Source organism: Cebus imitator, unplaced genomic scaffold (assembly GCF_001604975.1).
Source record: "Cebus imitator isolate Cc_AM_T3 unplaced genomic scaffold, Cebus_imitator-1.0 Scaffold219, whole genome shotgun sequence".
NCBI lineage: Eukaryota > Metazoa > Chordata > Mammalia > Primates > Cebidae > Cebus > Cebus imitator.
This window is the reverse complement of record NW_016107534.1, coordinates 1,546,167-1,574,083: the sequence shown is the minus strand read 5'-3', so window position 1 is coordinate 1,574,083 and position 27,917 is coordinate 1,546,167. Positions and strand designations below refer to the sequence as shown.

Sequence of the window (27,917 nt, the reverse complement as noted above, 5' to 3'; positions counted from 1 at the left end):
CCCGCTCTCCCCCAGGCGCCCCGCTCTCCCTGGCTCGCCCGGGCCTGTGGCGCCGCCTGCAGTTGCGCGCGGCCGCCTCTAGATGGAACTTTCTCACCAACACAAGGCCCGGCCGGGGCAGCTTCCCGGGCCCTGGGCGGCGAGGGGCCTGGTTCTCTTATTCCGGAGGGTGCGGAGTCGGGGGGCTTGGGTAGTAACTAGCGGGGAGAGCACTGGGCTGTGTACGTCGAGCCCGGCAGGTTTCCACAGGCGGCATGCGGAGGGAATCCCGAGGTTTCCCTGCAGAACCCGAGCGCGGTTCCCCCGGAGTTTCCTGCCCCGCGTCTGCGGCTCCTTGAATCATCTCAATGAAATGACCGTCCCGGCAGCCACCCACGCCCCCTCTTTCTCAGTGCCCGCAGAGGGACCGCGCTGTGTGGTACCTCGAGCTCTGGGGGCCCTGTAGCACGCGTTCCCCAGGCCCTCGGGGGCAGGAAGCGGGGAGACAATCTCCTGAGCCGCTGGGCGGGACAAATGGCGGAACCGCCGCGCGGCGCGAGGCAAACTTTGCAGGGGAACCGCGTAGCTTGCGGGCTCTACTTTAAGCGTCTCCGACAAGAAAGCAGCATGTGGCGCGACACTTGTCATCTACCATGTGTTATTCTCGGTGACGCTTTCTGGATCTGTGTTCACAGGGGACCCGGGCTCCCAGGTACGGCCCGCCGTGCTCGGGCGGGTGTCGCGCCTCCTCGCGCCGGTCCCGGGCTCGCCAGGCAGCCGGAGTCGCTGGGCTCCTCCACAGCCATGTTCCTCATTCTACCGCTCCCGCTTCTTCCCCGCCTCCCACCATCCTACACTGCCGTTGGGTCCTCCCTGCTGTCTTGGGGTGGGGGGAAGATGGGGGTGATTTTTAAAAATCAGAACTATTGACATTTCTGGTCTCCTCGTCGCTTCGGACTGAAGCGCGGAGGGGGATCCGCGGGCCGAGGGTCCCCCCTCCCTGCTTGCACCAGGGCCGCTGGGTGACACCAAAATCCAGAGGCTCCCGCCCCTCGGGGGTTCCTCCTCCCGCTTCCCGAGGTGACTGGTTGGCGCGAAGGGATTGGCGATCCCAGGCGCGATCCCGGCCGCGGCTCCCAGCGCCGCGCCGGGTGAATGGCCGCGGGCGGAGGATCTGGAGGCGCCGGGCGCAGACCAATCGCGACCGCCGTTGGGAGTATTTGTTATTCACATGGAAGAGACTTGGCGCCGGCTTGGCCAGCTCAGCCCCCTCATCCCCGAGACCAGCCACAAGTGCTGCCACGGTGCTCGCCTCGCGCGGCGACGGCGGCGGCGGCGGAGGCGCTGACATGGAGCTGCGGGCCGCCGGCGGGCTTCCTCACCGCGCCCTCTGCGGGGAGCAGGGTAAGACTCGCCGCCTGTAAGCAGAGAGCGGATCTGAGGAAAGCAAATGCCGAACCACCGGACAAGAAGCCCCTCGCCCCCAAACTCCCCCGAAACGCCCTGCTTGTTGGAAAAGGAGAATCCCCCTGTTTTATTCCCCTTTCCGTTTTCTTCCCTAAAACTGTTCAGCGGACAGCCAGGTGCACCGTTGCTTCTCACATCACTCTAGTGATTTGCTTTTCCTGAGCACAAGTCGATGGCCCTGCACGGAGTCTGTGAGAGAACTGGTGGGCGGAGGTGACGAGAATGGGGGGAGAGGGAGAGTGGGCACCAGGGGGCGAGGGGCTGGCCGGGCATTGGAGCTTGATTGGGTGTCTGTTGATTTTACGTTGCAAAGAACAAGGCAGCCACCCCTCTTGTCCGCCCGTGATTACATTACAGTAAAGAGGTGCAGAAAAGAGGGAGGCTTCACCCGGAACTCCCAAGGCTTGGAGATGTGATCCCCCAAAAGTTTAGTCGGCGAATGGGAGGCTGAAGGGCGACGGGAAGGGAGCAGGCGCGCTCGGCGCTCTGACGGGGCGTGCGGCGGCAGGATTTTAAAGAGCTCTGCCTCGGATCGCCTGCCCCGGGTGACCTCCCGGACCTGCCCTGGCGGAATTCGGACTTGCCCAGCCGAGATGACGAGGTATCTTAGTTGCGCGAACCTAACGGGAGGGATTTCCGAAGTTAGCGGTTTCCGGGATGAGTCGGGGTAACCCCCGCCTTCTGAGCGTGGGCTGGATGGATGTCTAACCAGGATCTCGGGAGGATGGGGGTCGCTGGGGAATCCGGGCGCTTCGGGTCCTCGACAGAGCATCCCCACACGGCGCTCGCTCTGCCTCGAGTTTGCGTTCTCCGAGTTAGCCCGGCGAGCTTGGGATTTCCGTGCCCCCCTTTTGTGGCTTTCGGGAAACGCCGGAGTTCTGTGTCCCGTTGGGGGTTGGGGGATTGAGAAAAGATCTCGGGGATCTTGTTTAAAAGCGAAGCAAACGCGCCCCGACAGCTCCTTGGTAGCTGTCGCGGCCGTCGCGGCCCCAGTTTCGGGCGGCTCTGCACGGGTTGTGGGCACTTGGGCAGCCAGGTGCGGCGGGGGCGGAGGCTGCATCCCCAGCGCGCTGGGGCACCGGGGCGGCGCCGGAATGCCCCGGGGCGCGGGAAAGGCGAGATCAGCTGGCGCTTCCCCCTCGGCCCTAGTCTCTTATCTACCCAGAGCGCGGCTTCAACAGCCTAAAGAACTGAGAAGAAAAAGGAACGTGCGGCAGGGAACAGGGGACCCCGGCGGGCTGAGTGGCCGCTGTTGCGGTAGAGCTAGAGACAGAGAGGTAGAGATTGACCGCTCAGCCACTCCAAGAGCGAGCCCATCCGCCCATCCAGAAAGCTCGGAGATTCCTTGAGCTTCCTACAGTTGGTGAAAAGATAACAGAATCACCAAAAAAAAAAACCCCCAAAAAACAAACAAACAAAAAAACAAAAAATTCCCTCTGTCTGACACGCGCTCCTTTGGTGCAAATGAAATGCGAGGGACACGCCAGTCACCCAGTTGCGCAAACGGCACCCCCGCGGTTCCTTGGGGAATTACTTCCCCTGTAGCCCAGATTGTGAAGCCTGGGATGTCTGCGCACCCAGGATAGCGGGAGTGAAAACAGACCCCCTCTCGGGTTGCATTAACCCATACCTTTAAGTCCTCTAAGCAGTCCCTCTCCGGGAGGGAATGCCTTCTTTGCGGTTTGGGGGATGATCCTTTCCCACAAACCTGAAGGTGCGGGAGTCTCTGGAACACCCAAGAATGTACTAGGGTCTGGGTTACTACCGCGATTGAATACAAATCCTGCCAACGGACAGACTGGAAAACAAGGCTGGCGGTGGAGATACTTGCCCAAGAAAAATCATGAACGGGAGAAATGCATTCCTATGATAGCTTGTATTTTGCCTGAAAGAAAAATAGAGAAAAAGAGCCACCAGCAGGTAGATCTTGGATAAACAGCTTATTGCACTTGCCTGTAATTTCCATTTTCCGTTCTGAAATTGTTTGTCAATAATTGCAAATGGCTACAGAAACCACTTTAGTTTACCTTGGTCACTTGCTTGTGAACAATACGTGAAAGATCTCTGTAGGAGGCAGAAATCAGCTGTGTGCAATTCATTTTCTGGTTCTTGAATATATGTGGCTTGATAATTTGGAAAAGAAAAGCTTTCTCCATCAGGGAAAACGAACCAAGATTTTTAAAAATGTGATTTCCCATTTTAGAGTCAACTACAGGTTGTACTGTGTCTAAGACAGGGAATTCTTGCTTTAGAATAAAGAATGTGGGGAAAAATAGATGACAGGAGGCTTTGTAGGAGACAATTGACCCGGAAGAAAGAAGAAGATGCTGAGAACATGGTTCTCTATACTGTTATGTAGGCTCAATTTGTTCTGTTTGGATTGTGCTAGCTAGTTCTGCCCTATTATGCATCCTTGGAAAGTTATAGCTGCTTGAATAATTCTAAGATCATCTACATCCAAAAGGAATAGAGTAAAGGAAGAGCTGAGCTCCAATGAGTGCAGGAGAAAGTTAGAGGTCTGGAGAGATATGCTCTTTTCAAAGTTGGCTGAGCAGGTTGAAGCTGCTGCGAGGCTTGTTTAATTGGTATTTATGCAGCAAATAACCCGCTGACATTCACATTGGCAATTGTGTGGCAACCTTTGTGTTCCATTTTCTTGAGGGCTGACACATAGCACACTACACACATGTTTTTTCCTTCCAAGCTTCCTTCCCACCACCTTCCTCAGGTAGTTAGAATGCCCATCATGAAGATGACCTTGCTTTAGTTGGGGGAGTGGAGTTGCTCTGTCCCAGTGTCTTAGAGGATGCTGCTTGAATTTATCTTGTCCTGGACTCACAGCAAAGACCTGGCCCCATCTCTATGCCTGGCAAGTTGGCTGGCTTGTGGAGTTTCAGGAAACTTGCTGTTTTCTTGATAGACTCTGGGCAACCCCAGACTCATACATGTGGTTCATTCACTAGGGATGGTCACTTCATGTTGTTCCAGGAGAGGCTATGAGCAGAGAGTTGGCTGGATCTTATTGTTTCCATTTCAAGACAGGGTTTTTTTTTTTTTTTTTTTTTTTTCTGCTAGGAATTGGAATTTCAATTTGGGCTTTCTCTCTGTCTTATTTTTTTCTTTTATTTATTTATTTATTTATTTTGGTGAGGAGTATTTACATTATCATAAGAACAGTTAAGATGGTTTTTTCTTTGATTTTTCATTTCTACTTGGTACTTTGATAAATTGTGGCAAACTCACCCACTCATTGGGAGGGACCCGTCCCAGGGCACCCTCTTTGAATGGTGGGCTTTGCTGTTGGAATGATTTGAGAGGTGCCATTGAGAGGATCCTGACTCCTAGCTCCATGCTCTGGCTTGTTGCATCGCCAGCCTTAACCATTATTAATGGTGATATTTCTTTTGTAAAGGAATTATGGCTCTCCTAGGAATCATTTCGAGAATGCAGATATTCCATTTGGGGATGACAGTAATGCATCTTAAGGCTTTGATACCTACTAATGAATCCATTCACTCCCTGGGGAGGGCCAAGGTAATGAAAGAACAAAGGCACTGAGGGAAGGAAGACACCTAGCTCTGCGGAGGCCAGGGCAAAGCAGGAGGTGAGCAGAAGTGGGAAGATCGAGGAGAGGCCCCAGAGGAGTATGTGGAGATCGATCGTTGGACACATGTGTTGCCAATTTCATACTTTTCCAGGCAGGATTATGTCTAAAGCTAGAAAACCGCAGGCTATTTATTGGCTGACTTTTCCAGGGGTCATGACCAAGCGGTAGAAGCAGCATATTCTGCCTATACTTAGGAAGGTTTCAGGTTGTCCTGTTTTCACAACAGGAGATTATCTTGCCACCACTTTCTTCAGAATAGCCCTTTAGATGCTCAGTGTCCATGAGCTTTAGTTCTCCAGGTCAGACATGGTACTTCCATTGACTTCTTGCGTCCTTTCCAGTTTTCCTTCAAGCTCTTCATATAGGCTTGCCAGGGTTCATTTTTTTGAACCTGTGAGCCTTCTTAAGGTCTGACTGGCCCTAAGTGTGTTGAGGAAGTGGTTTTCATAGATTTTCTAAGTACAATACACCACTAACATATTTTAGTTCTAGGATTGATTGTTAAACTAATAGTATCCCTGTGCCTTCTTAACAGCACTTCGAAGTTTATAAAGTACTTTGATACACATTATATTGTTTGATTACACAAACTAGGAGGTGGGGGGAAAATCACTCCCCATTTTAGAAACAAGGAAACTGAGATCTGGTGAAGTGACTTTCCTAGGGTTACACAGTGAGTATTGGGGGAAGTAAGACTAGAATCAGTGTCTCCTAGGACTCTAGAACATCTCACTCATGGTCCATATGATCAAATCAGGGTTAGTTTTATATCCAGCATGGCCTCCTGTCTCCAGGGGCTTGGAGTAAGGGAAAGAACGTAATGGCGGTCCTGCATTTGAATCCTGATCTGAGACTTTAGACACAGTCACATAATGTTTCTGTTTTCAGGTTCCTTTGATCCTGAATGAAGGCTGTGATATCAACCTTATAGTTGTATTTTAGAGGGAAATGAAATAATGTGTCTGCACCTCTAGACGCTGCAGGCATTCAGTAAGTGTTGGTGTCACCTGCTTTCTCTCTTCTTATCTGATACATATTATAAAAAGTAGCTTCTCATTACTTTAAATATGGTCTCTTTGTGTAATAGCTGTGTTATTGGAAAAATGAGGGGACAAATTGAATTCTACTAAATCAGATTTTTTTTAAATGCCAGGGATTTAGCTATTTAAAGGAAACCTGGGGTGAATTCTTTTGTAATGCAAATAATCACTTTCTAATTTATCTGTTTAGTAAGTCGAGCTTCTCCTGTATCAGATTTTTTTAATATGAGGCTGGCTTGTGTAGAAGAGCTTTCACAATCCTCTCCCTGACGAAAAGAAGTCACTAAACTTGCAAACAAAACCAGTTATTGTATTCAGTTGGCAAAGCCTTGCTCCGATGTTTGAGCATAATCTCATATTCCCTTATTATTAAATAATAGAATCTCAGACTAGGAAGCAGGAAGACACCTTAGAGATCATGTGGCCCATCTCACTCATTTCACAGGTGAGGAAATGGAAGCACATAGAGGTGAGGGGACATGTTCAGTGTCACCAGCCAGTGACTGTCAAAGATCTGATTCCAGGCCTCTGTTGCCAGGGGAGAGCTCTGTCTGCCCCATCCTCACTCTGCCCCACCAAAAAACCAAGAATCCACAGACATGCACACATATTGCAGCATGGGAGATGACACAGAAATATGATGCATTTTCAAAAACAACCAAAAGTGCTGCAAGTGTGGGCAGTCATATAAATTGATGATAATATTCAGTCTAACCTTTTTGTTAAAGAGCTGAATGGAATGCAGCATAGGAATGTTGCTTTGGCCTTTTTATGAGAAAAAAAGACAAATCTTGGCCAGTGGTATTCCTCAGCAAGGATTTTACCCTGTTGTATGTTAATCATACCTGCTAAATGCCCAAGGAAGATGTGATGGCAGACCCTGAGAGACTCTACATGTGTTGGTGGGTGTGTTCCCATTGGCATCCACCTGGCCAGGAGACCTAATTAGGGGCAGAAGTATTTGGACAAACCACAGAGGATCTTCTCAGCCCTTTGAGAGATTCAGAAATCACCTCCCTGGAAATGCCCCCAGATTGTCCCTTCCTAAATAGCATTTTATTGTTCTTCCAGAGCTTAAGCATCAAAGACGCACACCTTTCTGAAAGATTGCAGTGGAGGGGCAGGCCCCTTCCCTTCTCTTGTGCTGCCACAGATAGTCCCTGCAGGCAGTACTGGGGGCTTTCCACAAGGACAGGACCCATCTTTTGGGACAGACGACTTTGGTGGCACTGCCGCTCAACAGCTCACCAGCTCAGGGTTTGGGGCCACATTCAATCCTTTGAGCCGTCTTTTCTCATTTATACAAGAACTAATTCCGTAAATGAAAATTTATGGAGATGCTATGTTAGGTACTTGACACTGGTACAGAGAAGAATTCAGGGCTCTGGCCAGTGAGGAGGTGTCCTTCTGGCCTTTTAGGAAACAGAGCACATTTAGGGAGCCACAGGCTCAGGTTCCAGCCAGAGTGACTGCTTCCAGGAGCCTTAGGCCAGGGGATTGCCCATAGAGGGGTCAATGGTGTATGATATGCCCTGTAAGTGAGGGTGGGTTGGCAGGGGTATGCACAGGAAGGGCTGTGAGGGTTCATAGTTAAGCCTCCCCTTAAGGTTGCATGGCCCCTCCCTGTGGGCCGAGACAGTGCTGAGACGATTTGTCCCCATCTGAGATTGGTTTCAGGAGTCCAGACCTCACACCTCCTTGAAAAAGTCCATCACATCCCAGAGGAAGGTCAGTTTGAGAAAAGAGCTGTTTATACTTTAAGTCAAGCACAGCACACAAAGTTTGCATATATAACTCTGAAAGATTATGATTTCTTTAAAACTCATTGACCCAAACTAGGATAAGTTTGGATTAAAGCTCACAAGAATTGTATAAGAGCAAGATAAGTAATTTAAGATTATACAACGAAACCTAATTGATATAGTTACTCACAAACTTTCAAATGTATTTTTCCTTAGATTTTTAAAAATGGGAAACTAAACCTTCTGGCAATGGAGTCTGTGATTTTTATGACAGTGTATCAGATTTTAAAATAACTGCAAGATTTAAATATTTTATAAGTAGCTCTGCTTTTATTTTTTAAAGTGACAAATGAAATTCAGCAAAAGCTCACCAACTGGGCAAGTACAGAAAGAGTCGCTCTGCTCTAGTACAAAATGAATTACAGACTAAGTTAGCAACAATAATTCCTGTTTACTGAGCCAGGTACTGTGCTTTCTATGCATGCTCTGTGGCAGGTTCTACCGACCCCTTTAGAGACAAAAAAAGCAAGCTTACATGCAATTAATTCTATGTTCCAGAGATGGAAACTCCAGCAAAAATTTATGTGAGCTGTCTGATAAGTGAAACTAAAATGAAACCAAAACTGAACCTCAAGTTTTCCATTTCAGTGCACTCGACCACTAAACAAAACTGATTCCTGCCTCATTGCTATTCATCCCCCAACCTTTTTTTTTTTTTTTTAAATATTAAAGCTCTAAACAAAGCTATAAGATACCAAAGAGAGTAAACAATATTGCAAACACCAATAATTTTTAAAGTGACTCAATTTTATTACTTTCTGGACCATATAGCAAGTGGAACTAGGTTAATGTCACATGGATAGGTAAGGATTCATTGTGATGAACAGATGGGCTGTTCGTATGTCGTCTATAATTGAAAGCCATTTATTCTCTTAGGTGTAAGTACTTGGGAGATGGCTTGGTATAAAGAGGAAAGGCGGGCTTTTGGAGAACAACAGGCCCTATCCACTGCCCCTAAACACACATTTCTCCTTCACCTTATTTATCCATTTAGTCTGGGCTCTGTCAGAACGAGGATCAGCCCAGCCATGTGGACTTGGTCTCAAATTCTCAACTAGTGATCGGAGTTAATGAGGTTTTACTATCATGTGACTGGTTTTCCTTGTGAAACTGTGAAACACAATCTTAACTTCTCTTAATGGGTGGCTGGTGTAATTTATGGCCTATCACTTAAAGGGTTTCATCCAGAAAGTCAGGTTGACTTTCTGAGTGTTTCCTTTTGTGGAATGCCTGAGGTCAGGCTGTTATTGAATCACAGATTTTCTGAGGGAAAAGCAGCTGCTGGAGAATGGAGTGTGAGGGACTAACAGTTAAGTGGTGAGAACAATCAGAAAGGACTGAGTATTTTGGGGGAAGCACAGTGGAAATCTAAGGCTTAATGTATGCCGGGAGGCAGGGAATACTTGTCTTAGGCTGCACAGAACTGTTTCAGCTGAGTGGGCCATTGGCTGGCCAGGCTGCCAGGTGGTTGCTCAGAAATATGGGGCAGTGGGTTGCTATGAGCCCCTCTTTTCCAATTTGAAAATGCAAAAAGTGCAGCTTTCTTTGAAGACATTTGGGCATATGTTCAGTTATCCCCCAGGGAAGCACCATCTTTCCTTTTGGGACAAGAAGGATGAAAAGAAAATTTTATGAACTGGAACTTGAACAAGTGAATGGAAAATACAAGCAGATGTTGGTTGGCTAGGGTACAGGAGAACTGTCCAAATTTCAGATTTCAAACTCATATATAAATAGGTTAGAAATGAGCATTAGATTAACCATCCTGCCAAAGTAAATTGGTGCTGTTTATTCTCTTAATGAGATGTGCATTACAAATCTCAGATTCCCTGTGTTAAGTCAGTTCTCATTTTCAGTCACATCTCTTCAAAAGTCGTTTGACAATAATAATTGTTCTCACTCATAGGTGGGTGTTGAACAATGAGAACACATGGACACAGGGAGGGGAGCATCACACACTGGGGTCCATTGGCGGGGGCAAGGGAGGGATGGGGCGGTGGGGAGGTTGGGGAGGGATAACATGTGGAGAAATGCCAGATGTAGGTGATGAGGGGTTGGAGGCAGCAAACCACATTGCCATATATGTACCTATGCAACAATCCTGCATGATCTGCACATGTACCCCAGAACCTAAGTACAGTAATAATAATAATAATAATAATAATAAACAAACAAAAGTTGTTTGAAAAAAATCTTATGTAATTTAGGGGGAAGGCTGTAGGAAAAAAACTTTTTCTGTAGATTTGCCTGTAGATTTTTTCACCCCAAGTTATTTCTAGTCTTGATGAGATAGCTGTTTTCCCCACCGAGTCAGACAAAATTAAGCAGCTCTTCAATTGATCACCAACTCTGATTTACTCCTAGTGATTCTGGGATCAAGGCATGTTTCACTCAGAGCTGTTAGTGTACCCATTGCTCCCACCCTGACAAATTAATTGGAAACCCTGACAATGGTAATAGGAAAATCTTCACAGGTCACCTTCCCTGGGTGTTTCATTTTCAAAGCTTTGTTTTCTTACCAGAGAAAAATAAGATAATTTATATGAAATAGCTGACTTTCTCTGTTAATATTTTTCACAAGCTACAAAACTTACACATTTTTTAGCTCTTTGGGTGGGTTTCTTTATCTCCTTCGCTTTTTTGTAATTGAATAATCACATTTTCCTACTGAGTAATTTGAGGCACCAAGAAAAAAAGTCATTAACAGATGACTGGCTTGTTGAATACATCACAGAAAATAACACTTTATTATGATTTTGTTGACAAAATTTGAATGCTAAATTCAGATAGCTGCAAAAAAATAAAAACAGATTTGAAAAGAAATGGTGCCACCCATTGCAGGATTTTTACCTTCATGGAAATAAGGTTTATTGAAATAAAATGATAAATAAAAATGCTTTCTGGTTTGGGAGAATCAACCTAGTTTCTGATACTGACTGTTCTGTTTCCCTTGCTCCAAAAGTGTCATCAATCTCCCTGTTTAGATGCAGTGCAGCCAGGTGTTCAGAATCACAGGGGGACAAAAAGAATTAGTTTCTTACTGAATAGGGGATTTTTTTTTTTTTTTTTAAAGAGGCTGGCATAAACAGGGCTGAAAAATGTGAAACATCTAGACTCACTGAACTGAACCCACTTTTTTCCCCCTCTTCCCAGGAATAATTTTGCTACAAGGCTGATTTCAAGGACATGAATTGTTGACCTCATCCCAACATCAGAACCTCAGACGTTCTAATTTTTGCACCATTCCAGGCAAGTTGATCTTATAAGGAAATAAAATTGAACCTTAGGGGTCTGATGGGAATTCACTGTGACGTTCAAATCAAGAAAACTTGCTGATGCCCACAGAGCCTTTTCCCCATGGGCCCTGATGGTAGCCTTCAGAAGGCGCAGCCTCAGGTGGTCCCCCTTCTTCTGTGGCAAGAATAAACTTTGGGTCTTGGATTGCAATATCACCTGTGGAGAAAATGGTATGCGAGGGAAAGCGATCTGCCTCTTGCCCTTGTTTCTTCCTCTTGACCGCCAAGTTCTACTGGATCCTCACAATGATGCAAAGAACTCACAGCCAAGAGTATGCCCATTCCATACGGGTGGATGGGGACATTATTTTGGGGGGTCTCTTCCCTGTCCATGCAAAGGGAGAGAGAGGGGTGCCTTGTGGGGAGCTGAAGAAGGAAAAGGGGATTCACAGACTGGAGGCCATGCTTTATGCAATTGACCAGATTAACAAGGACCCTGATCTCCTTTCCAACATCACTCTGGGTGTCCGCATCCTCGACACCTGCTCCAGGGACACCTATGCTTTGGAGCAGTCTCTAACTTTCGTGCAGGCATTAATAGAGAAAGATGCTTCGGATGTGAAGTGTGCTAATGGAGATCCACCCATTTTCACCAAGCCCGACAAGATTTCTGGTGTCATAGGTGCTGCAGCAAGTTCCGTGTCCATCATGGTTGCTAACATTTTACGACTTTTTAAGGTAGGTAAAGGCATTGTCTTTCTGACCGTTGTGAAAGGACAGTGAAATGCTATGACTCCAACTGCAGGTTTGGGAAGAAAGTGAAGATGGCGAAGGTGCTCATAGACCCTTTCGGGTTCCTCAAATGGGGCATTCTGTGTCTAAGTTTCTGCATGTATTGGTTTAGTTCCATTACTTACAATTAACTGGATTAATTTTGACTCTGTTTTTTTTTTTTTTTCTGACCAAAGAGAAAGGTGAAAAGTTCTGTAATATACTGGGTCCTTGTCATCTTGGGACAACCTCCTTATTAGGCTCATTTTAAATCAAAGCAAGCATTTTTAAAGAGAATAATAAACTCTTAGCACATTTATCATAGAAAACATTTCTATGGTATTTGAGCTATTTAATTTACTTTGTGAAACTTCTTTAAGGTGGGATGCTGTGTTGTGACAAAAGTTCATTCACGAAGAAACAGTATTTATTACTAATGTGTAGATGGGAGTGACATTCTGGGAGATAAGATGACCATAAAATTGTCAGACTTGTTATAACTACAATAGAGCAGAACCTTATTAATTCAGACTGCTCTGATACAGACTTAGAATAATTATATATAATTCTTATTGCATTAAAAGTTCAAATTTAGCAGGATAAATCAAGACTTTTTGATTTAGGTTTGGTGATCTATTATCCATATGTTGCATTGATATATTGAATAAAATTGGAAATATGGAATAATACATGTAAAAACACTTTGAAAAGTATAAAGTGCCATAAAAATAAGGTTATTGTTAACTCACCATTTTCATTGACTTTCTCATTTATTTATTTATTTTTTTTTTCTTTTTTTTTTTGTTTTGTTTTTTGGGACGGAGTTTCGCTCTTGTTACCCAGGCTGGAGTGCAATGGCGCGATCTCGGCTCGCCGCAACCTCCGCCTCCTGGGTTCAGGCAATTCTTCTGCCTCAGCCTCCTGAGTAGCTGGGATTACAGGCACGCGCCACCATGCCCAGCTAATTTTTTGTATTTTTAATAGAGACGGGGTTTCATCGTGTTGACCAGGATGGTCTCGATCTCTTGACCTCGTGATCCACCCGCCTCGGCCTCCCAAAGTGCTGGGATTACAGGCTTGAGCCACCGCGCCCGGCGACTTTCTCATTTATTAAAAACCAGTATGTAGTCTTCTGTAATAGACATAATTTGTTTAATTGAAAATACTTCTCACTCTGGTTTCTTACTCAGTGGGACATGAATTTTTCAACTTAATCTGAATTAATGAGCCTTTGTTTTATGTTGTGAAAAGTGGTTCTTATACACATTAGATTTAAACATATTAAAAGAATATGGAGAAGTCGGACAGATGACAGATATTATGACAAATATGAACAAAGTGATGGGAAATGTCACACCAAAGATGAAAGATATTGAATCAAAGGATTTCTGGCTTGGCAGATATCTTCGGGGCACATCTAGTCTGACCCACTCATGGTGCTGGAATCCTCTTTGTAACATCCCCTTGAGTGGCTGTGCAGCCTCTGTGTGGATTTCCCTAGTTTGGAAGAGAAAATGCTGTGAGGCAACTTAATGGCTATTTTCAGATTGATGAAATTTTCTCAAATAAGGAGGATGCTAAACAGAAGCTCTCTGTGTCTAAGGAGTCCTGAAGAGGCACACACAAGCTTCAGGGTGTGCTGGAGACATTTGAGCAGGACATTAAGAAGCACCTCTTGGCAGTGAAAAGGACACAATTAAAACATGTAGCCAGAGTTGCCCTGGTTCTCCATCTCTGGAAACTTTCAAGGGAAACTAGGCAGTTGTTAACCATTTCTCTTGGGTTAGCAGACTCCTTGCTTAGAGGGAAGACGTGGAGCCAGACTGTTCCAGGTTTCCTCCCACATCTTGGATTCCTCCCAGCCACCCCAGTTCTGTGCCATGTGGCATTTTATGCTCTGGGGTGAGGTCCAGCTCAGACATTTCTGTAACTCTTCTCTCTGATTTGAACTCCCTCCTCACCTGCTCCAAGGCATCTCTTTTCTATTTTTAACTTAGCAACTGTGGTTCAAAAACACCACTTTTAGAGGAGAGGAAAACGTTCATAAGAATTTTCTCCTTTTGGTTTCCCTCCCTTTATAAACCAGTTCTGGTTCCCGCCAATCCCATTGTAATTCCTGTGAATCTTGGCTGCCTCCTGTAGTCTGGTGCCCAGCCAAAAGTGGGCAAGGATTTGAGGAGTGTGGTAGATAAGGTGCTCATATGAGGTTTTCCAAGCTTGTTTGCATTTTTTTTTTTTTTTTTTGCCATAGAATCAACTTATCTGCAAAATGGGAATAATAAGATTGTATTAGGTTGTTGGGTTTATTTAATAAGAAAATGCAGGTGAAGGCTTCCATCAGGACCTGGTCATGTCCTTTGGTTTTTTGGGCCATTGAAGGAAACTCTAGGCCACTTGAAGGCAACAGGGGTTTAGTTTTTATGCAGGGGGGATCTGGCTTCTCTCTTCTCTGTTCTTTCCTCACCGACTGGTTAATTCTCTTAATTTCTTGGGTTATTCTGGAGGGACCCCATCTGACTGGGTAAGAGAGTTCTACTGACCCTCTGGGCAGCGTCCAGTGCCCCAGGCCATCTCTTGAGACACTGACCAGCACACGAAAGGGCAGCAGCTCTTGCCGCCGTTGACTGAAGTGCAGGGAATGGGTCATTTATCGCCAGGAGGGGGTGCTGTTATGGTACTTGTCATGACTAACATGCTAGTTCACTGGCCCAGAGTGAGCATTTAACATCTAGAAGCAAATCCTGTTATTAACCAAGTTATTGGACTTGAAAATTGTCTGTCATTCAAAAGTCCATCAGTGAGAAAATGTAGGTGCCTACTCCATCTTACAGGTGATTCTGGAACCATAGAATATGAATTAGGTAATAGCAACTTATCATTATTATGCTACTTTAATTTACTTTGGTTTTTATGCAACTTTCAGCTAGCACTCCATTTGTAATAATTATGAAACAATTGGGATAGAAAGTTGTCCACTTTATGTATGGATGACTTCTGTTTATACATGTATGCTAGGATGGACATGAAATATTAGAATAGTTATCAGAGGAATGATTAGTAGTTAATGCATTGGAGATTGGCATATAGTTCCTTTTTAAAAAATAATGCTTTTCTTAAATAATAATTTTCCAAAGGCCATGGCTTGAGTAAAAATATGTTTTATGACAGTTTTTTTCAAGCTTGGGGCCTTGCAGGGTAGCAAAAGACTCACAGAATCTGAAAATATGCCCAGAAATTAATGTATTGCTACTTATTCCTGGATAATGCAGTTGAAGAAGATAGAGCATCTCCACTGAAAACATGCAATGAACCTTGATCAGAAGGAATACAAACAAGGTCTTAATTCATGAACTTACTCACTGTCCTGCTCAACAATACACATAAATTGGGGTTTTAAGAATGTGGTTGAGATGTGTTTCAATTTGTATGGAAAATATTTGGACCAAATTTGGAAGTGATTTCTAAATGTCTCAGTTCTCTCTCTCTTTTTTTTTTTTTTGATAACTTTGGGAAGACCATCTCTTTTACCTGCAGCATCTTCTGAACTAAATTGCGAAGGAGACACCACCTTCCACGCAGTCCCATTTACCACTTTCTTCAGTCTTGCTCCTGTCAGCCTCTCCAGTCCTTCCATTCCTAAGTGTTCTCCTAATCAAAACCTGATGCAAGGGATCTGTGTGTTGTCAGTTAACTGCATGTTAGTATGTCTGTGTTTAAGTCAGAGGAGGATTTTATTTCCTGCAGGATCACTAATTGTGGAATGAAATGGGATTTGACTTTGTAAAGCAGATCCCGACATCAGTTAGGGAGGTTCATTTGGTCCTACAGAGTCTGCACTTGGTGGATAGCCACCGCCTCTGCTGGAATACAGGTGGCCCCGCTTATCTGATCTAGGGAAGTGGTGTCATCTGTCTTTGTTTCTCTTCTTATCCAAGCTCAGAAGCAAATAAGAAAAAAATGGGCCTCTTTAACTTCAGAAGAGAGTTAAATAAGGGGTTGGAGCTGGACACAATCTGAGAACAGAAGATGCCATGTGGCCTAGGTCCGTAGGATACCGAATGCTTTACTAGACCAGGGATGTTCAACACCAAGTGTATGGTGGGGTTCATTCTGCTGTCGCCTCACCCACAAGGGGTATGGGCTGCATTATTAAAACTACCTGGGAGGCTTTTCGAATGGCAGGATCCAGTGAATGATGTGTGCCTTCCAAGCCCCTCTCCAGGAACTGTTTTTATTGAGAGGAGTGTCTCATATCCCTCAGGTGTGTTGGGAGTGGAAACAAATTTGAGAGTTACAGAACAAGAATTTAATGAACTGAACTTCTTAGATGCACTAGTGTACCTTACACACACACACGTGCACACATACATATATCAGCTGACATGGGGCAGAGCAGTCACCTCGGTGATTGCCCCGCTCATATAGAATGTTAATGGCTTTAGATAACAGAAGTATCAATTAGGATAATGTGACATGTAGCTGTAGAATAGCAGACCCAGAACAGTTCCATCCTATACACAGGTACAAACGACACCTCAGGGGCTTCTGTATTGCAGATAACTCAGTGAAAAGAGGGGCACAGCTCCCCGTTAGAGATTGTGTAGTTTGGAAAGAATTTAAAAAGGAGCTAGTCTTTGGAAATATTTAAGAAGCCCATACATTTGTGTTTTATAAATAGCTCAATTTTTTTTTCCTTTTTCTAAAACATTTACACTCCTCTTCTTTAAATTAAAGCAAATCGATTCCTCCAAACACTAATCATATGTCTTACTTTGAGCAAAGATTGAATATTCTACGTTAAAAATAGCACATTGATACTGGAGGTAACTCACATTAATGTCCACAAAGATGAACTGGGTTGTAAGAGGACACTGTCAAATATAATTCCTCTTTTTTTGTTTTTCTAGTTAACTTCACCTGGGTTGTTAATTTTCTATCCTTGAAGGATAGGGATTAGTCTGTAGAGTATCCTTCCCAAAGCAATCAAATGAGACTTTTAAATATAAATCCATCTGTGGGTGGGCTAGATAATTTCACCCTATGTGGAAGCGTGCTGGTTATAAATGGCTAAAATTGATCTTCATGTGAAGTCAATAAAGTACTGAGAAGCATCTTGTTTCCCTGGCAGTAGTCTTCGCCTGTCCTGCTAGGTTTATGAAGATATATTTTCTTTCAAGAGACTCTACCAATTGTAGCAACCACTTCCATAAAGCCAAGCATTTTTTGAGTTGTTTATTGCATACAATGGGTTTTATTAGATCCAAAACTTTGAAAAGGTAAATCTGCCATATCTGGGCTCATCTAGAGATGAATTCATAAATGAGTGCAGTCAGTAAACTCAGTAGGAGGTAAATTTCCTGTTCAGTCTCACTTGATGGCAAATAGATCATGGAAAATTGGGAGAAGGACTCCTTTAGTCAACTGTTTAGTACTGTAGTAGCAGGGTTTCATTTAACTTTGAAAAGAGCTCACTCTCCTTAGATGAGAGATGACTGGGGGTAAAAAAGAGACCAGATGGAGGTAATTAAATCATGAGGCGTCGTTTTCCCCACGCTGTTCTCGTGTTAATGAGTGAGTTCTCACGAGATCTGATGGTCTTATAAGGGGCTCTTGCCGCTTTGCTTGGCAATTCTCCTTCCTGCCACCTCCTGACGAAGGTGTCTTGCTTTTCCTTCTGCTGTGATTCCAAGTTTCCTGAGGCCTCCCCAGCCACGCTGAACTGTAAGTCAATTAAATCTCTTTCCTTTATAAATTACCGGTATCTGGCAGTTCTTTATAGCAGTGTGAAAACAGACTAATATGGAGGGCGAACTGGAGAAAGAAGGAAACATGATTATGTTTTGAGAGTTCCTATTTTCATGTGCGTCTTCTTTTTCCTACAAGTTCCCATTTTCTTTAAATGGATTTTTAATGTTGAGAAATTGCATTGTATATTTCAAAATTGTTAAACGCATACATCTTAAATGTTTTCACCATACACCAAAAAAGTGTGTGAGGTGATGGATTCGTTAGCTTAATGACCCCACATTGTAAACATGAACCATCACATTATACCCCATAAATACATACAAATTATTTCAGTCAAAAATCAAGTAAAATAATTAAAACACATGAACACATCTTCATTTTGAAAGGTTTAAGCAATAATAGTATAAAAGGAAAGTCCACTTTCAAATACATAAATCTGTTAGCAATACATACACGGATGATTTTGTTAATAGATATGTGACTTATGACTTTTTTTACTTTATATATTTGGGCAAGATTTCCATGTTGGTTAACACAGGTGTACTGCAGTAATTCTCAACTCTGGCTGCATGTTACATTGCCAGCATAGCTTTAAAAAATTATGAATGCCAAAACACTAGCTAAGACTGGTGAAATTGGTTAGGAAATCTTTTAAAAGATCACCAGGTGATTCTGATGTTTGTTCAAGAATGAGAACGGCAAGACTTTTTTTTTAATGATTGCTTGGCTTTTAATCATATGGATGGACTATATTTTACAAATCTCTGATAAACAAGTTACTTCCCATTGCTTTTCTAATCATTTGTCATTTGAAAAACAGTTGAAACAATGCTAGAGCCTCATCCAAATACTATTAGCTCTAGAAAAAATTTTGGTGGTACAGGGCCCATTCTTGGACCAACAAAGGGGCCAGATGAGTGAATTGCCAAAAGCATCTTGCTGTAAGACAGGCTCACAGGACAAACATTCCAAGCCATGTCTCTTCAAAACATGCAGTAACTTATAATCAGCATCGTGGTCATATGCTCAGACAGTTCAGGGAGCATCATGACTCTTGGGTGGAACACATTTTAAACTTCATGAATTTAAATTAAATCTTTTCTTTCCCCTAGCCTTAAATGGCCTGAAATTCTGTAGTGAATACGGAAGACATCTTAAGAGCATACTTAGTGATAAATGCCTATCTTTGGGGTGTTTTAAATAATGAGGTTGTTTGAAAAGTAGTGAGAAGTCTTTCCATAAGAATAGTTTGTAGCTGGATGTTATATATTTTGGTTTACAAAACTGTCTGAAAACCTTTCTAGAAGAAGTCAGGATCTATGTAAATAAATCTGCGTAAGGAAAGTACTGTGCTCTTTCTACCCATTCACCCTGGAGACTGCAGTTTTTTAAATTTTATAGACTTCACTTCTACAGAGCAGTTTTAGGTTCACAGCATAATTGAAGATTGCAGTGGTTTTAACACAGGTGTCTTCCTGGGCTCTTCTGATAGCTTTTTGCAACCTAGGGTAATGCCTTGCTAGGAAGACTTAACATCTGAAGGCTGTCCTATGCCCAGTCCAAGGGTTGTCACACTAGCATGTGACAAATCACTCAGTGCTTGTTGAAACACACGTTCCTGAGCCCACCTTCAGAGTTTCTGATTCACGGGAGGCCGGGGGTGGGGTCTGAGAATTGCCATTTTTAATGGTTGAAGCTGATGCTGCTCTTTTCCACATCACATTTTGAGAAGCACTGCTCCATACAAATTGTTTGCTGGCTGACTTAGCAAGTCAAAGTGGGCAAAACAAAAATGAGATTTCGCAATGTTCTGTCTGGCAGCAGCTTTTTTCTTTTGACACACCTGGTTGGATTTCTGTTCATATTGGTCATAATCACAGCAGCTGTTATGTGGATTTATTTTTAATTGTGTGCATTTTTGGAAGTTGTGTTTCTTAAGTAATGCATAGCTCAGGAGTAATGATCACTGCGATGGTCACTTAAGTACAATTTCTTAAAGTAGGGTCAGATTACTATTTTATGCATTTTTACTACCTGAGACAGTAGAGCAGACTGATTTAAGAAACTTAGATTGTAAGATACACATTAATTGGGAATTGAGAACAGTAAGAGATGATGGAGGCTATGATTTGTCTCAGCTACCAACAATTTGTCTTCAGAAACCATGACAGCTACCTCCTGATTTCCATTATGCAATGAGATTGCAAATAACATTCCACAGCATTCTTAATCAATAGAGGGTCACAAGAGGCCCTTGTTTCCCCATGGTGGGAAAAGGTCTTCTTTACCCTTTTAATTGATACAGCACACTTTCTGGCAAAAGACAGAGACACCTTTATCTATAATTGGGGACTTTTCCTATCCCTAAACACTGTCCTCACAACATGCGTCTTTACATCTAATCTTTATGTATTCTGAATACATAAGGAACACGAGGCTGGCAAGGTGCAGGGGTCTAGGCATAGCATTGGGCACAGCCACTTTTATGTTTCCAGAATGAGGTCAGTCTCTGCTGTATTACTTCATTAGGCTCAGCAAGCTAATAGACATGTGTTCTCAATGTTGGCCATTAGTCTCCCTCTAAGACTCTTCAAGCCTCCCTCTGGGATTAGGGAGGCTGGTTTCCTGGGTATAATACAGCCCAGCTTAGTCCCAGCTTCAGGGACGTCACGGATCTGTCTCTGTATCCTCTGCAGTGCCACTGAGGCTCCCTTGGAACATGTGGATGGTGACTTACTCTTGCTCTAGTGTCTTACCCTTGCTTCCCTTCACATGGATTGAGAGTGAACTCTAGCTCTGACTAGTGCTTGTACTATTTCTCACTTTATGTTGTGGCCATGCTATTTATTAGTTTTCAAAGTAATTTATCATCTCACCTCAGAGTGTTTGAACTTACATTATTTCTATAACAAATACCATGTCATACTCATGTAAATTTCTTAGGTATTTGTGACTTAGAGATGTTATGTTTGTTATCAGGAGATGTCTGTTCAAATTATAGGTTATTTTAATGTATTTATCTGGTGGTGCTGATACTCTTGAGTAAAATAGATTAATATGAATTTTACGAAATAAGTTGGACTCTGTAGTCAGACTGCCCAAGTTCAAATTTTGACATAATGGCTTAACTGTGTTACCTTAAGCAAGGTAGTTAATCTCTCTAAATCTTAAGCTTTCTTATCTCTTAAAAAAAAACCACCCAGATAATAATAGTACTTTTTTCATAAGGTTTTTAATGAAGACCAGTAAGATATAGTTCAGAGAGTCCTAAGCAGAATCCCTGGTCCACAGTAAGTACCATAAATGTTTGTTATGATGATAATGAGGAGGAAGATATTTATGTCTGCTATTAAGATATTCATTTTGAGTGGTACCTCTCCTCCAGTTTCTCAGCCATTCATACTGATTTGCCCCGTTTTGTGAACAAAGGCAGATTAGCGTTAAAGGTGTAGTCTGGTCAAGAAACAGAACTGATGGGCCAGGTGTGGTTACACACACTTGTAATCTCAGCACTGTGGGAGGCTGAGGTAGATGGATTACTTGAGCCCAGGAGTTCAAGACCAGCCTGGGCATATGAGACCAGCCTGAGCAACATGGCAAGACCCTGTCTCTATAAAGAAAAATACAAATATTAGCTGGGTGTGGTGGCATGCTCTTGTATTTCCAGCTACTCTGGAGGCTGAGGTGGGGGGATTACTTGGGTCCTGGTGGTTGAAGCTACAGTGAGCCATGATCATGCCACTGCATTCCAGTCTGGGAAACAGAATGAGACCCTGTCTCTCTCTCTCTCTCTCTCTCTCTCTCTCTCTGTGTGTGTGTGTGTGTGTGTGTGTGTGTGTGTGTGTGTACACACACACACACAATAAAAAAGGAAACAACTGATGACAGGTCTGGATTGGCTTTGTCATAGGGCAAAGCTATCTAGTTTTTCTGAAGGCCAAACTTGAGACTAGGACTTAATTGGCTCACATTCCAGCCAAATGAGCTAAGAAGATGGTGTACTGCTATCTTTTCCAAGTCCATGTGTTGGGTGATAAGAGTCAGTTTTATTCAAAAAATAGAAAACCAAGAGAAACATTGGTTTTCTTTTTTTAAGTAAAGATAAGTTGCACTAAATTTTAATATTGTTTCTGTACCCAAAGAAAAATATCCTTAGGATTCAATTATGAAAAAAATAGCCAATTCTGGCTCATGTAGGCCACAGGTTTGATGGTGGAGTTGTAGTTGAGCATGAACAGCTAAATAACCCCAGAGGTGGGTGTCGACCCTCAAGCCTGACCTTTGGGTTGGTATTCCCTTTCTTTTCCATGTGTAGTAAAGACAGAAACACAGGCCTGCTTTGGATGAAGAATGTTATCTTTTGTTGAGGGCAGAATTTTTTTTTCTGCCAGGGATGGCTGACATGACACTGATTCCTATCATCTCTGATACAAACGTCATAAATGAAAGCACTAAAAGGCTTTAGAAGTACTTGTTCTAGAAGTCACATTCACTTTAGAACAGTCAAAAACAGTGGAACTAAATGTATTCCGTTTCACACTATGGCCTATGTTGTGTTTAAAATGTGACTAATTCAGTCAAACATCAATTATGCCCTAGTAAATTCTCATTTTAATCAAATATGGATAATTTACTCAAATGTAAAAGAACCTCACAGGGAAAGAAATCAATGCAGAGTTAAATGTGGTCTAGTCCTATCCCAGCATTGTGAGACAGTGCTGAACAGTGCCCGGTATAGCTTCTAAACCCAGTGAGTGCTAAATCTTTTTATCCCCCCGGCCCTGGAGAGAAGTAGAATAGTATAAGAGATGCCAGCACGTAACCCACCTATTCTCCTTCTGTAACTTAGTGATACAGGTAAGCAGGTAATATTCAACCCACCAACAGGTCTACACAGCATCCCATAGGTATATGAAGCGTGTTTGACACTGTAGTGGATAATATGAAAGAATAAAGACCCTAAGCCATCAATGTTGCTTGTATGTAGTTGATGGGAAATGACCAAAATCCTGTAAAATAACCATGAACAATATAAAGAACTGTGTAAAACGGGCTACAGTGTGGTCCTGGGATTTAAGAGAGGCTGACTTCATCTAAGGAAGCTTCAGTAATCACCCAAGGTGTCTTAATTAGCTCTGTTACAGGCTGCTGCAACAGGATACCTTAGACTGGGTGGCTTAAACAATAACCTTTTTTTTTTTTTTTAACCTCACATTTCTGTAAGCTGGAATTCTGAGATCAGGGTACCAGCTTGGTGGGTTCTTGGTGAAGGCCTCTCTCTGGTTTACAGATGCTGTCTCCTTGTTGCATCCTCACATGGTGTTGAGAGAGACAAGAAAAGCTCTCTCCTGTCTCATTTTAGAAGGGCACTTATAAGAGCTCCACCCTCATGAGTTAATTATCTCTTAAAGATGCCATCTTTAAATACCATCACAATGAGGGTTAGGATTTCAACAGGAATTCTGGGTGCGGTGGGGACATGCATTCCTTCCATAACACAAGGCTTCATGCAGTAATGTGGGGTTGGGCTGGGCTTAGAGGAATGGGTAGGAGTGTGCAAACTGAGAGGCCAGGAGAGGAGGAAGAGTCTTCTGAGACTGGAAATCCCACGAATCTTTTACCTGATGCCGGTTGATGTTCAGCTATGTGGGGGTAGAAGTAGGTGGAAGCCTCTTTCCCTCTCACAATATCTCTCTGCTGTGACAGAACTTTAAAGGATTATTTTAGGAGTCTCTAGGAGGATTAAAAATGAGAAAGGTTGGAGTGCTGTGTTCCCGACTCCCATTGGACACAAAACTGGGGTCCCAGTAAAAATCTGAGTCGGTGAGCACAGAACAGCCAGAGGGTACCATGCTATGCCCTCTTAATCAGCACTGTAGAACAGCTAAACAGGGGTGAATTGCTGTTGAATTTAAGAAAAGTGTTATCAAACCTAGGAGAAGCCCTCTCCCCACCCTTCCCCCCATCCTTTGCACTCTGGGAATCCATGTAACTTAAGATAAACATTTTGCTTTATTTTTCATTTGCCACATGCGTATCTTGACTGTTTACACTGTTATCATTCAATGTAGATACACAATTAATTACTGAGAGAAATTAAATGCATTACCAATGAATTGATTTTATTTGCTTCATTCCAATAAGAAAAGCCACTGTTCTTGAGGGGCTCATGATTTTTTTCCATTTTCCTAACCCTTGAGTATATAGAAAGTAATCAGTCATACCTACACTCTGTTTCAAAAGGTGGTCGTAGATCTCAGCAAGGTAAAAATGTGGAGATTGACAGTATTCCAAGTGTAAAGGGTTTTGATGATTTGGAAACAGGTTCTGAATTGAAAATGGCATGAATGATTAGTTTTCCTATTTATGCGGTAGCACTTTAACTTGTAATTTCTACCCTGGTAACCCCACCTATTTAAATGACAGCTCAGTGTGAGATCTTTTGTTGTCTTTGAAACCACTGGTATAGGATTTTAAATCCTGGGATATTTTTCCTCTGCCTGAGAAAGGAAGATACAGGAAATTTCAATTTCATTTTTTAGTTTGGATAGCTTTATTTCATTTATATTCATGTAGCCCAAGCATCTAGTGAGTTTTCCTCATGTATAAATTAATATTTACAGGTAAAACCTTGCTGAAAATAAAATAGATTAAGTGGAGAATATTTTTCCCACAGCTTCCGTCTCTAACAAAAATGAAATAACACAGCACCATTCCTTTACTGAATGCCCCATCTGTCAGCTCCTTACTGTTCTGAGCCAACATCCTTTTGGGATTGTTTGGGTCCAAGGGTCTGCATATGAAGCAGGGTGGGTTTAGCACATGCTGGGAGAATAGAGATTTAATTAAGACTTACATTTACTCAAATATTTCTCAGAATTATGTAGAACTAAAATTAAAACCTGTATTTTTGGACTGAAGTTACAGTAAAATTTCAGCCTCTACTGATCAGTATTATGCATAGTATGTGATAAATTGTTTCAGATATTAAATCACTGGTCTGAAATATCGTAGTGGTACAGGATTGATGAATAAATATTAACACCAGATTTTAAAAAATGGTATGATGTTTAATAGCATTAATATTTCATTCCAGTAAAGTGGTACAAGTTTAGGTTTTGAAGTAAGATATCTGCATGATAAGAATTCCCCCAAGAATCTATGCCCATCTAGAGAATGGTTCTTGTGAAAGAAGAATAGACAGTTTTGCATTGTATTTTGTTTTCAACAACTTAGAATGAAGTTCAGTAGTGGAGTTCCATGGTTTTCAAATAAAATGGATGATACCATATGTTTCATGGATATTTGGACATTTTAAAGATGTTTTAGGAAGCTTGGCACAAAATATTTTTTTTTTTTTTGAAGTGATTGTTTTTCCTAATTCTCCAAATGCTTGAAATGATGAAACCTTAGAATTGGAAGAGATTTTTGAGGTTTTCTGCTATTGCCTCTCATCCAAACCAGAATCTATTCAAGTAAGACGGTTGATAAGTGGTGATTCAGTGCTTTGTTCTTTGATTTGAGTTAAACATCTCTTTGCTCAATTCTCCTCTTGTCTTGTCCATCTTTTTTTCATGGGACAGTCCTTCAGATGTTTGAAGATCTCTATTCTTCCTGAGCCTTGAGTTCTCCAGGCTAAACATCACCTGCTCCTAACAGAAACAATGCAAGAGCTAACGTTTATTGACAGCTTCCCATATGCCAGGCACTATGCTAAACACGTAATATGCGTGATCTTATTGGATCCTTACCACAATTCTGCCAGATAGGTATGGTTTCCAGATGAGGAACTGAGGCTTATCTAAGGTTACCTGGAAAGTAAGTGGCCAGGTGGTATTTAAACCTATTTGTCTGGTGGGCTCAAAAGTCCATGCTTTCAACCATTGCTTTTTACTGCCTTTTAGACAATGTGTTTCCAAATTACTTCTGTGTGGTTTCCTTTCTCTAAACACAGTCCTGCTGTTAGTTTAACCCCATTCTAAGTTGAAATCATTTTTTGAACTGGAAAAATTAAGCCTTTTAATGCAGAGGACTTCAGTCTGTAAGCCTCATACTCTCAGTATATTGGTGGCTGGAATGGCAGATGGGCTGGCCAGCACACCCATGGTAGGCAGTGGCCTCAATACAAGGATGGAGTCTGACTGCCTGTGACCCCATGTATCTTCCCTGCTGCTGGAATGACCACATGGCTTCCAGAAACATTGTGTTCCTTTAGCAGCATTGATGGGAGCTTCCTATTATTCCAGATGTTTTCTGAGGAGGATACTGGATAAGAGTTTGTATAATTACAAATGGTCACAGCAGTTTATGTATCAGGAAGTTTTCCATGGAAGGAAAAATATATCAAAAATTCTATTTTGAAGCTGATGGCAGGATGTGGTGAAATTATTTAAATGTTAGGAAAACACTGTAAACACCAAAATAAATACTTGTGGTTTGCGCTTACGCCTTTCCCAAACTAAAATAGGACCTGTGACAACATTTCCTGAACACATGGGATCAAGCTCTAGATCAAATGACAAGTTGATAAAATGAACATATTTGTATTAAGTTTCTTTCATTGACTTCTCATTTCCATGTCTAGAATCTAGAGTCTAGAATGGTTGAACGGATGTATTAGGACCAGGGTGTGTATGGTATTAGTACTGTCAGAAAAACAAACTACTCATTTTCACCTCTGTGGGGAGAGACCAGAGTTCGAACCATACCTCGTGTACCTTGGCAGAGGAAGAGTACTGTGTTCTTTCTGCCACTTTCTTGGGGGCAGGCTTGGTCAGCAGCCCAACCTGTCCATCCCTGTTACAGCCTTAGAGCCTCCCAGTGGTGCTGCTGGGCTTTCTTCCATGACTACATAGCTCCCGTCCTTCCTCTGTTAACCTGCCTTGTGATTCCTTTCCAAGGCTCCTTAAACCTAAGCTATAATGTATTTGACTATACCTTTGCTTTGAAAACACTTTTGATCTTTTTTAGAGTTTCTCTAGGTTTTCCTATTAGATAAAAACAGCTTTTTATACCTTTTGTTTCTATGGTAATGAATTCCAGGACTACTTTAGAAAACCACTAGCTTTGTGTGCCAGTGGAAAGTTGCAGCATTATGTACTAACACAAAAAACATCAGCCTACCTGTAAGAGGCGTGCAAACTGATAGAAACACTGTAGCACCACAGTCATGAAATGATGTGAGCATATTATTATTATTATTATTATTATTTTTTACTGCAATAAGCAGAATTTAGAACACAAGCCCTGCATTGCAGGCAAATGACATGGGAGCTCTAGCATGAATTCTAGTGTTCACTAATCAGCTCAAGACAGAAAGAGCCAAGTTAACTGGAGGCATTAATTTTCAAACTTAACAGTATATTGAAACTATGAAACCCCATGTCTTAATTTGCAACTTTCCTGAGTTTTTACAAGTTCCAGTTCTGCTCTTAGGAAGTCCTACATGGGAGGAGAGACTTCCTTGGGCAATTTACTTTTTGGTGTAAGGAAGATTGTTTCCAAAAATTCTGGGAAATCTTCCTGGTATTGTCTGCAAATATATGTCTTAAGAATCTCAGGTACAGATCAGAACTCCACAGAAAAATCTATTAGAGTTGGCTAAAGACAGGGCAAACATAAAAAGTAGATTTCCTGGGAAAAAATAACTATGTTTATAAAAGGCTATAGGTTTCCCAATATGTGGAAGGAGAAGGAATAATTGGAATTTGTTTTTTGTCATCCCTGACTCTGCCCTCTACAGCCTTCTCTTTGTTATATCATGGGCTGGGGGAGTGAGAAGCCAGAGAAAAGGCAGAAAGATGGAGGTTGGAAAGAAAGATTGGAGGTGCGTACCAAATTGCTAATTTGAAAAGAGACAATGAATCAAAGCTCCTTTTTCCCTATTGTAGACTTTAAAGTTACCAGTGCCATTGCTGAGTATATTAAGAAGCTTTAATGTTGATCTGATTAAAGTTACATTTAAAATGAGTGACATGTAATGTACAAATACCCTTACATTTGGAATAATGAATGACATGTACAAATACCTTCCCAGATGTACGTCTGTCTTTTTCTTTCTTTTCTTTCTTTCTTTTCTTTCTTTTCTTTCTTTTTCTTTTTCTTTCTTTTTCTTTTTCTTTTTCTTTCTTTTTCTTTCTTTTTCTTTCTTTTTCTTTTTCTTTCTTTTCTTTCTTTTCTTTCTTTTCTTTCTTTTCTCTTTCTTTTCTTTCTTTTCTCTTTTTCTTTCTTTTCTCTTTCTTTTCTTTCTTTCTTTCTTTTCTTTCTT

The 27,917-nt window shown here is 42.4% G+C and overlaps 1 protein-coding gene across 5 annotated transcripts in view; it reads left to right on the top strand.

Moving 5' to 3' along the window:
• Positions 1-884: 884 nt before the first annotated feature.
• GRM8 (glutamate metabotropic receptor 8) overlaps positions 885-27,917 on the top strand; it is a 780,131-nt gene continuing 753,098 nt past the window's right edge. For 2 of the 5 annotated variants that reach the window (XM_017549479.2, XM_017549478.2), the window contains exons 1-2: positions 885-1,383; positions 11,049-11,869. In XM_017549479.2, the coding sequence (XP_017404968.1) occupies positions 11,360-11,869 (510 nt within the window). In that variant the 5' untranslated portion in view covers positions 885-1,383; positions 11,049-11,359. Of the gene's footprint in view, positions 1,384-1,794; positions 2,048-2,141; positions 2,412-11,048; positions 11,870-27,917 lie in introns of those variants that run through there. The other 3 variants (XM_037746051.1, XM_037746049.1, XM_037746050.1) reach the window with 2 other exon arrangements.